This window comes from Myxine glutinosa, chromosome 11 (genome assembly GCF_964187855.1).
Source record: "Myxine glutinosa chromosome 11, kmMyxGlut1.1, whole genome shotgun sequence".
Taxonomy (NCBI): domain Eukaryota; kingdom Metazoa; phylum Chordata; class Myxini; order Myxiniformes; family Myxinidae; genus Myxine; species Myxine glutinosa.
Genome location: NC_136271.1, coordinates 31,936,768 through 31,947,156, shown reverse-complemented (window position 1 = coordinate 31,947,156; position 10,389 = coordinate 31,936,768). Strand labels below are relative to the sequence as shown.

Sequence of the window (10,389 nt, the reverse complement as noted above, 5' to 3'; positions counted from 1 at the left end):
AACACGCAATCGTCGAAAAACATGAGCGAGGTGTGCGTGTTGTCGACTTGGTGAGGCGGATGTGAAGGCAGCTGAAGATTTTATTATAACTTTTGCCGAACTGATAGAAGCCGAACGATACATCCCCCAGCAAATCTTCAACTGTGACGAGACAGGGCTCTTCTGGAAAAAGATGCCGAGGAGGACGTATATAACGGCAGAGGAGGAAGAGCATGCCAGGCCACAACTTGTTCAGAGTGCCGGCGATAGCTCGCCTTCTCTTTGTGGAAGACACGGTGAGATCCTCAACATCCAACAACTAATGGGACGCAAACGGGGCGCCCAGTTTAGCGGTACACACATTGATGAATCACCCTGCCTGTGAAACACCGACATGACAGGTTATAGCTGGGTCGGGATTCAAACCCAGGCTGGACAGTTTAGAGTCAAGTGTGCGTACCTCCAGTCCAGGCCATCCTGCCAACTTGTATGCTGCATACAGGTGAAATAATAAAGCGCGAGATATTTTTTATATACATATACTGTATATTTAAAAAAAATTGGTGTGGTTTTGGTGGGCTGGAACGGATTAATAGCATTTCAATGCATTTTAATGGGGAAATTTGATTTGAGAAACGAGCAAATTGAGTTACGAGCTCGTCACAGAACGAATTAAACTCGTAAGTCAAGGTTCCACTGTATATATATAATATATATCTATCTATATATATAAAGCAGTAAAGTATGTTTGTTTGTTTGTCCTCTTATAACTCGAGAATACTCATCGCAGAGAAAAACCAAAGGCATATTCGGAATCAGTACGTCTCAGAGCAACGACAGCACACCTTAAATTTTAAAAAACTTGGGGTTTTAAAATTAGCGTATCAGCGCAGAAACGCTAGCAGAAGAGGGAGGGAATCGAAGGGAGGGAGCGCAGCGCTCCCTCTAGCGCTTCGCAGCGCCAGCGCTCCTGTTAGCGTAATTAGCGTATTTTGGAACGTTAATTTTTCAACTTCATTATTCGGAATCAGTACGTCCCAGAGAAACTTCGTAATGTTAATTTTCAACTTCATCCGATTGACATGGGACCAACGGCATGTGACAGAGAGTGAAACATACATTGCTACATTTATTTGACGACAATGAGTTCCGACTTCCCGGGTTCGTGCCGCCAACCCTGTTAGGCGCCTCTTGCGGCACACAGGGAATTACCAGTGAACTGGTACTCAATTTGCCGACCTCGGTAGGATGACAGGCTGAGTCAACCCCCCTGGTGTTAAGGGGGAGGAGGAGGGGAGGGGGAAGAGGAGGGGAGGGGAACGGGGGGGGAGGAGGGGGGAGGGGGAAGGGTGGGAGGGGGGGAGGGGGAATGGGGGGGAAGGGTGGAGGAGGGAGGTGAAGGGGGAGGGGGGAGGGGCCCTTCTTCCCCCGGGGCACCCCCACACCCTCCCCTCCCCCTCCCCCCTCCCCCCCCCTCACCCTCCCCCCCCCTTCCTCCCCCTCCCCCCCCCCTCCCCCCTTTCCCCTCCCCTCCTCTTCCCTCCCCTCCCTCCCTGTTCCCCTCCCCTCCTCTTCCCCTCCCCTCCTCTTCTCCCCCCCTTCCCCCTCCCCCCTCCCCCCTCCCCCCCGTTCCCCTCCCCTCCTCTTCCCCCTCCCCCTCCTCTTCCCCCTCCCCTCTCCTCCCCCACCCGGCAATGCCGGGTACTTCTGCTAGTATATATATATATATATATATATATATATATATATAGTTACGGTTCTCTTCGCCGGCCTTCTTCCCCTTATCAAGGGGGGATTAATCCCCTTGTCTTTACTGGCCCTGGCGGAACGGAGACTTGTTACGTCCTTCCCGGGCGTGCGCGGAAACAGGGTTTCAGGACCAATTCTCGCTCGTACCTAAGTACCCGTGACGCCACGGAAACGAGGAAACAAGCCTCGCACGAACCACGTGTGATGGTAGTACGCCAAGCGGATTGCGTACACGTGGTCCGCGCAGTCTTAACTAGTGGAACCCGATTGGAGCGATCTTATTCATGCCACGCTTAGTCAACTGGAGAAATCACAGAAACGATTGAATCAAGGAAGAAAGAACAAGGGTTTAATTTACTCCCACACGTATATATACAGTTCAGGGATGAAGAGACACAGAGCAATCCTTAAGCAGCCTTAACTTATCCCAGGGACAACGGCCAATCTCACTCACACTCACACAGGGATTGCAGATGGGCAGGTGTTCCCCAACGCGTCCAGAGATGGTCCTCGTCCAGCTCTCCACGGTCCCCGGCACGTCCCGCGAAGATGGCGGTAGGCGAAGGCAGGGACTCGTAGCGCATCTCTCGAACAAGCAGATGATGGGGTGAAAACGGTAGAGGGCGGACTTTATCGCGGTCGGCGGTTACTCAGCCTCGTTCACTCGCGCGGCTGAAATGCGCTATATTCGTTATCAGCGCGTCTGGCTGCGCCCGCGTATATGTCGCGACCAACTCCTCTTCTTCAATACACTTGGTGTTGGTTAGCGCGCGCGTTCTCGTGCAATGGTGAAGTTCATCAGGCAGTACAACGCGAGTCCTGTTATCTCTCTCTCTCCTCTCTCTCTCTCTCTCTCTCTCTCTCTCGCAGCAAGTCAAGTCCTCTTAGCCCTCCGATGCAAGTCCTCCTTAATGTCTTTCTCTCTCCCGGCAAGTTCTGTCGAGGGCTTTGCACAGCGGGTTTTATAGCTACGCCCCCCGAACCTTCTGGAATTCACCAGACTCTTCTCACCACGCCCTCTGACGCCACGCCACCGCCACCACCCTCGAGCTCTGATTGGCGGCTCGTGCTTACCGTCATTGCTTCTGCCGCTCCACCTCGACTCCGCCCCGATCCTTCCTAGGCCTACCTCGTGTTAACTCGGCCAATGATCACCCAATGCTTAACAAACTGGATCGAGGCTAGGGTGGCTGGGAAATCGGTGGCAAGTTGGGCCTATCTCCCTGGCTCGTACTCAACGTAGATTTAACACTGGAAGGGAACTAAGCTCACAAATACTAAGACATAACTATACTATTGCGAGGCTACATGTTGCTTGTGTGATCGTATATATACAGGCTCAACCTTTATTAGGCTCACTTTACAGACTCAAAACCGCAACAATATACAAAGTCAAGGCTCAAGAAAGATTTGGAACACAGATCTGAACAAAACATAGCAGCTAGAACACAAGGGAAATGGTGAGGGACACTAACAGTGAGGTCGAGGGACACTTGGCGGAAGAATGGGCGATTGGAAGGAGGAGGGGGGGGTGTGGGACATGGGGGAAGGAGGGAGGTGAACAAACAGGATACAAACTCAAGCATACCAAGATGGGAGCTTAGAATAGAGGCAAGGAAAATTCAGGGATGAAGCAGCAATGGAACAAAAGAGCAGAGCTTAGTAGAGGGAGAGAAGAGAAAAACAACCTATAAAGGAAGGACTGTGCCTTGGTAGAAGGTAGAAAAGATCACGAGTACGGATGGGGGATGGAGGCGAGCAGCCACGTGACACATTTTTGAGTGAACACCAAAATATCACACATTTTCATTTTCATTGCTCCTTTATTTTTCCACTTCCTTATCCCATTCCTTGTTGACGCTGGCCAGAGCGATACCGGTCTTTGCCACACCAGACCCAGCGATTGCAGTTTCTGCGACTGCAGCTGGACCTCCTCGATGACTTCCGACTGCGGCTCACGCAGGTTATGAAAGAGGAGATCTGTGATCCAATCGGTACGAAGTACTGCTCAATCCTGAATGCTGTCTGCTACATCTTGACCATCCTCGCAGACTGGTCTGATGATGTGGTGCGTTGCTCTTCTTGCCGTTTCTTGGCCTTTGTCAAATGGTATCTGTGTCAGTTGTGTTTTGGTACCATTGTGTGTTTTCATCACCATATTCTTAATCTGACTTGTTCACGTCTCTCTAGAAATTATTTTATACCATTGAAGGTTACCAAAGCATGTGACCAATACAATTTATTGTCTGCATAATTTAACATTGAGAACTTGTTCATTAGCATAAGCCTAATCCTTGTTGCTCTTCCCCACATTTTGTAAACTTCGATGGGATGCAGGCATGGAATTTTAAACAGATTAGAACCTTTTGTGTGTGTGTGTGTGTGTGTGTGTGTGTGTGTGTGTGTGTGTGTGTGTGTGTGTGTGTGTGTGTGTGTGTGTGTGTGTGTGTGTGTGTGTGTGTGTGTGTGTGTGTGTGTGTGTGGTTTTACTTTGCAGCTGCTTTGAGTGTTTGTCCTTTCACTCACCTCTTTGTGACATTTTTATGCCTACTCCTTGCAGTTTTTCTTGGAGCTGCAACAGGCGTTGCTAGCTGAAGTCTCCGAGGGAGAGCAGGGCTTATCTCAGTTCCAGATTGGTCGCCTTGCCTCGCTCGAGGCCTCGGTTTTCGACACCGTATCCCAGTTGCTGGACCACCTGCGCTTGGACATGCTGGGCAAACTCGGGGACTGGGTGTTCAGTGAAGCACGAGACAAGGCTACCGCGTACCGCAAAGAACGGTCAGATGTCATGCAGCCATTGCTTCTCCGTTTTACTTTCTTTCCATCTCACTTGTGCATTATTGCGACTATTGCTTTCTACATTTTGAGATGATGTCTCGTTTTATTGATGAGAATTGTGATATATATATTACAAGTCAAGGCTTATGGAGAAGCTAAACAATGTGGAGCAATAGTTTTACAGACTAACCGAGGGTAAAAGGGGGTCAGGCAAATAAAAATGCATGGACAGTGGACACATACACCAGAGTAGTTGAATGGCAAGAATGGAATATGGAGAATGAATTGGTGGAAGCGAGAGAAGAGGTGGTAGCCCAAGTAGAGCCACAGGGGAGAAGCATAAAGGGTAGAGAGGGAATATTGCATCCCCTACCAGTTGGCCTGTACAAACAGCCTTATTTTGCGGTGTTGAGGTTCCCCCCACACGTTGGCTACGACAATGGAATAAATATGGTTCACCACCATATTTATGCCAGAGTTGTGAACTTTGACAAAAACATGGTCAGAAGGAGAAATGAGATTAACAGGAGAGATTGGATTGTAAGTTATTCATAATCAGGTCCAGGAGGGAGGAGGACGTACCAGTTGCAGAAATGCAAATTGGAAAGTTTATAGATTGGGTCAGACCCACAGAGGTGTAGAAGGCCATGGCTCGTTGTTGCAGAACTGCCACCTCGCCAGATGGTATGATGGCAGTTGAAATTGACACAGATGAGTAAGAGGTGATCCGTGTTGGTTGTGGAGTGGTGTACACAGAGAGCAGAGAGGGGTTAGTATAGACGACGGACACTGATTAATGGAGTTCTGTACATGTGTGTGTGCTTGTGTCATCAGTCATGAGATCAGGGCCATCTCTCTGGACATATCTCGAGCTTTCATTACAGTTTGGCATCCTGCCTTGCTCTCCAAACTGTCGGTCTATGGAATCCATGCAAGGCGAACTCCACTCTTGGATTACTGAGTTCCTCCATTCTCGTAGCCAACGTGTGGCACTGAAAGGAATCCTTTCTTCTCCTCTCCCGTCAAGGCTGGAGTGCCCCAAGGCAGTGTTCTAGGCCCCATCCTATTCCTAATCTTCATCAATGATCTCACTGACTCCCTGGAAAATCCTCTTTATCTCTTTGTTCATTCTGACATCTCTCATCCTTCTGACAGACAGGTAGCAGCATCTTTTCTCTCTTCAGCCCTTGACAAAAATCATAAACTGGTCAAATACTTGGAACAAGTCTTTTAACCCTTGAGAAATCCCACAAACACTCTCAGAAAGGACCACACTGTAAACCCTCTCATCTACTTTCTCAACAACCCTCTCAGAGGTTCAGTCGCTCAAACTATTGGATCTCACTCTCAGCCATGATCTCTCTTGGGAAAGCCACATTTATAAGTTGGCCTCCAAAGCCAGTTGCCGACTGGGCATCCTATATCCACCTACAATGCTTTAATTTGGAGCTTGATGGAGTACTGCTCTCCATTCTGGGTCGGCTCCCCTGCTTCACATCTTGGTCAGCTTGACGCCATGGAAAGCGAGGCTTTCAAGAATATATTGGAATCTCTTGGGATGTAGCTGAGTCAATGGGCCTACTATTACTTCACCATCACCGACAGGTCAGTGGTCTCTCTGTCTTCTTCCGCCTCATTTCTGGTCTTGCAGCCTCTGCCCTCTCTGTACTCTAGGCCCCCAACCCCCAAGTCAAGTATCTGCAGGACCACTGCTCACCTCCACTCAATTATTCCTCTTTTCTACCCTGTTGAAAGGCCTTCGACACTCTTCTCATTTCTCACGACACGTCTCATTCTTCACTCCCGGTCTTCAAGATAGCTGTTCACCACCATATTTAGGTCAACCACCATCTAAAACCATAATCTTTTATACACTCATTAAACCACGCCCATCCCTCCAAATTTTTTTGCTTTTTTATGTAGCCATCTTTTCCACCCCCTTGTGTTCTCCCCAATCCCGCGTCGTTACCTGCATCCCCAGTTTGTCCATCTCAATCTACCTTCTCCCTCTACCCTGCTGTAGGTGTTTCCCCTTTCTCCTGCTATTCCCTTTGTTATGTTGTGTTTTGATCTGTTCTGTTCTGATCTGTTCTGTGTCCTAGCTCTTCCATGAGCCTGGACCATGAGGAAAAAAATAGGAAGTTTGTAATTTTCAGGTATAAAATTACAGATAAAATCTGCATGTGGGGAAGAATTGCGTAAATTTTATTTTCTTTACTTAAAATCTAAAAACACAGTTGTGGAACAAACCAGAGCTGCCTGTACATGTTGTAACTATTTGTTACCAGATTAAAGACAAATTCAACTTTGATCCAAACACCATTTTGTTTTCTTTTTCCAGATGGCTGAGCCTGCCAGCACCTCGTGATCAGTTGGCTCCATCTCTGTCTTCTTCCGCTTGCCCTCTGCTGCTCCTGCTGCGTGATCGCATGCTCCAATTGCAGAGGCAGCTAGCACCGGCCCCCTTTAGAGTCTTCTGGCAGGCCCTAGCTACTCGCCTGGATACATTCCTTTATGAAGAAGTGAGAAACCATGACGTATCTTATCTTTTAAAGGCCGCATATGCATGTTTTTTTTGTCTCGCTGCTCTTATGATGTTTGGGGTTGAGGTATCTGTATTTTATTTGGAGTATATACTGTATTTTGTTTCACATTGAATGAATATGAATGAATGATCGTTTTAAGGCCATTTTCCCCGCTAGAGCGGGGGTTAGCCTTGCGGGCCCCATGACAATCATGGTTCCCTGTTTGAGGCAATGTTTTTATGGCCGGATGCCCTTCCTGACGCCAACCTTTAGTCACCTCTTACGATGCGCAGGGATACGGTGTACCTATTCTAAATCGGGGTACACACCGGGAGGCTTCCACATTATAATGTTATAATGGTTCTTGGTTCTTAAAATCGTTTATTAGGTTTTTTTTCTTTCATGGGGCAAGGCTCATAGAAGAGCAAGGAAAGATTGACAATGGGATAAACATCAAGGGAATTAACAAACAGAAAAAGAGGAGGGGAGCAACCACTGAAACCAGCTAATAAGATGGTTAGTTGCGGAAGGGTTAATGAGGGTGACAATGATCACATTGGTCAGATGGGAATAGATGGTGGTGCACTGCTTCCTTGAAGCCTTTAAGGAAGAGTGAGGAAGGTGGTTCCACAGATGGGAGGAGTGAAGAATAAAAGAGTTGAGATGTGCAGTTTGCCTGGATTTTGGAAGTTTAACTCGCAGGGGGTTACTGGAAGAATGCTGGGGTAGTTACGGAGGGTCGGAGGACTGAGAGCAGAGAGAACAATATCGGAACATGGATGGTAGAAAATGAGACTACCTCCATGCCTGCACTGTGAGAGCATCAGACTCTGTGCTTTGGTTTCATCGTGGGAGATTCCAATAATTTTGAGATCATTAAATTCCACAGACTCTAGGAAAGACATATGATGCTGGGGTGCCAGCCCATAATTGTCGTGTCGACAGGTCTGACTAACGTCACCCATCGTACCACAAACTTTTGCTATTCCTGAAGTTTGCCTGGCTTACCACATTCACACTGCGCTCAATTAACTGTTCTTTACCATTTACAAAACCTCATGACTTACACGTACACATGCACGATTATGGTTTATATGCATGTTTTGCGTTGCATCATATGCTGTGTATTATGGGCACACATTATTGTGTGTGGCATATTGTGCTGTTTATTGTATGCACACACTAGTATTATACGTTGAGTACACATATGCATATTATGCACATATTGTATTGTGTACGCACTCATGTTATGCGTGACATGTTGTACAATAGTATATTGTGTACATACATTGTGCGTGACGTATTACACATTTTATACACACACACACACACACACACACACACACACACACACACACACACACACACACACACACACACACACACACACACACACGCTAATGGAGGTGGATACTTTGAGATGTGGTAGATCTCCATTCCATCTCCTGAAGCCAACTCAGAAAAATCGGACTCCATGGACCAGCCCTTTCCCTCTTGTCTGTCTCGTTTTGTCTCTCCTTCTCTCTCTCCCTCTCTTTCCCTCCCTCTTCCACCTTCTCTCTCTTTCCCTCCCTCTTCCACCTTCTCCCTCTCTCTCCCTCCCTCTTCCACCTCTCCCTCTCTCTAACTCTGTCGTGGCCCTGACTTTGTGAAGGTGGGAGTGCACCATCCTGGGTGTGTGGGACCAAACTTGTAGGCTCGTGGCCCCAGATAAGAACCAAACAAAGAATGCACTGTATTTATAACAACCTTTACAGCTCCCACCCCACCCCAAAGTTAATATCATCAATTTAAAAGTTGATTTTAAACTTGGCCTCTGCATTCACAAGTCTTACCCAGTACCCAAACCTGATAGTGTTTCCATCCACCTCTTTTGTTGTGCAGAGGCACACCCAAGCTTTCTCTCGAGTACTTTTCCAAGTATTTTCAGCTTTTTTAAGAGTAGTAAGCCATTTTAGGTAATAATCCTTATTGCGCACACACGATTGAGGTTCACATGCCCTGATGATCATTGTGTTTGGAGTTTCTGCACATGCTCACCGAGCATTCCGGGGCAGATTGCGTCATTTAATAAAGTTCCATGTTGGTACTGCCTGTGATCGTTGAGTGCTGAGGTGTAAATATGACAGGCATTATGAGCCAAAAGCCAAAGCTTAAGCTTCCTTGTTCGACCTTTGGAATATATCCTTGTCTTTTGTTCTCCTGACAATCCCATGCTTTATCTCTTCCTCCTCTCCCTCCTATCCCACATGCACATGGCCCTTCCTCCAGGTAATTCTTTGCAATCACTTCGGTGAAGGTGGTGCGGCACAACTACAGTTTGACATAACCAGGAATCTGTTCCCAATTTTTTCACAGCACTGCAAAAAACCTGAAAACATTTTAAAGCGGTGAGTTCTATTTTTATGACGTGTATATTAACATTGTGCCTATGAAATAATAAAAGGGAAACAAACAAAGTAGAACAGCACTCGGTGGAGCACATTTGAATTATTACTGCTCATTCATAGTGATGAAAAATTTGTTTGCGAAAGGGATTCCCTGTTTGCAGAGTGTTAAGAGTGGGCTGGGATTCCCTGTTAATAACACCTGAGTTAAAAACAATCGTAGATCATCTGCAGATGATTCTGATAGACGTCATGAAATCCAGCTTAGTCCTAGTGCATCACCATCGGGTGGCAAGAGTTCCTGATGAAGGTTGGTGTCTGCAGGTGCACAGTGCCGATTACAGTTGTTTGATGGGTGAGAGGTCATGTCTCACTTTTGGTGTTTATTTGTCTCCTTTGGGTGTGAGTACAGTGTGAAGGAGGCCTGCATTCTGCTCAACCTAAGCGTCGGTTCAGCTTTGTTGCTTCGCGAGACGCTCCGCTCGTCCACCAATGGGAGCGGTCAGCCGACTGCGGACGCGGCTCTGAGCGAGCAAGGCGTGTTCAAATTGTCGTCCAGGGATACGCTGATTCTGCTTGGACTGCGTACCGACCTTCCCAATCCTGGGATGTAGAATGTCATGCTTTTCCTCCATTGATTAATGGTACCTTTGTCCCATTTACTTGATGGTCCAGTACCGTTTCGGATGCAGGTTTGCGTTCTCGTCGATAATTCAATCCGAGGAGACCTGCACCTCAGACTCAGTTTCTGCTCCCGATGACCTCCTGCGCCATCTTCAGGCACGAGTGACTAGACTGGTGTGGCCATTACACCATTCACGTGTCATGTTTGGCCGAAAGAAACTTGATGAACTGGTAGAGATGATTTATTTGGTTAACACCTTGTTCCGAAACATCTCAGCGGTTTGAACATTTTGATGACAAAATGACAGATTCTGAAATTACACATATAAAGTTTGTGCTTACCATCA

At 47.3% G+C, this 10,389-nt stretch overlaps 1 protein-coding gene across 1 annotated transcript in view; it reads left to right on the top strand.

The window, feature by feature from the left end:
- The window catches only part of RINT1 (RAD50 interactor 1), a 64,762-nt gene extending 54,373 nt beyond the window's left edge, over positions 1-10,389 (top strand). Inside the window, exons 9-13 of the mRNA XM_068130421.2 lie at positions 3,597-3,796; positions 4,289-4,506; positions 6,848-7,028; positions 9,303-9,421; positions 9,831-10,389. Coding sequence (XP_067986522.2) covers positions 3,597-3,796; positions 4,289-4,506; positions 6,848-7,028; positions 9,303-9,421; positions 9,831-10,032 — 920 coding nt within the window. The 3' untranslated portion in view covers positions 10,033-10,389. The remainder of the gene's footprint in view (positions 1-3,596; positions 3,797-4,288; positions 4,507-6,847; positions 7,029-9,302; positions 9,422-9,830) is intronic.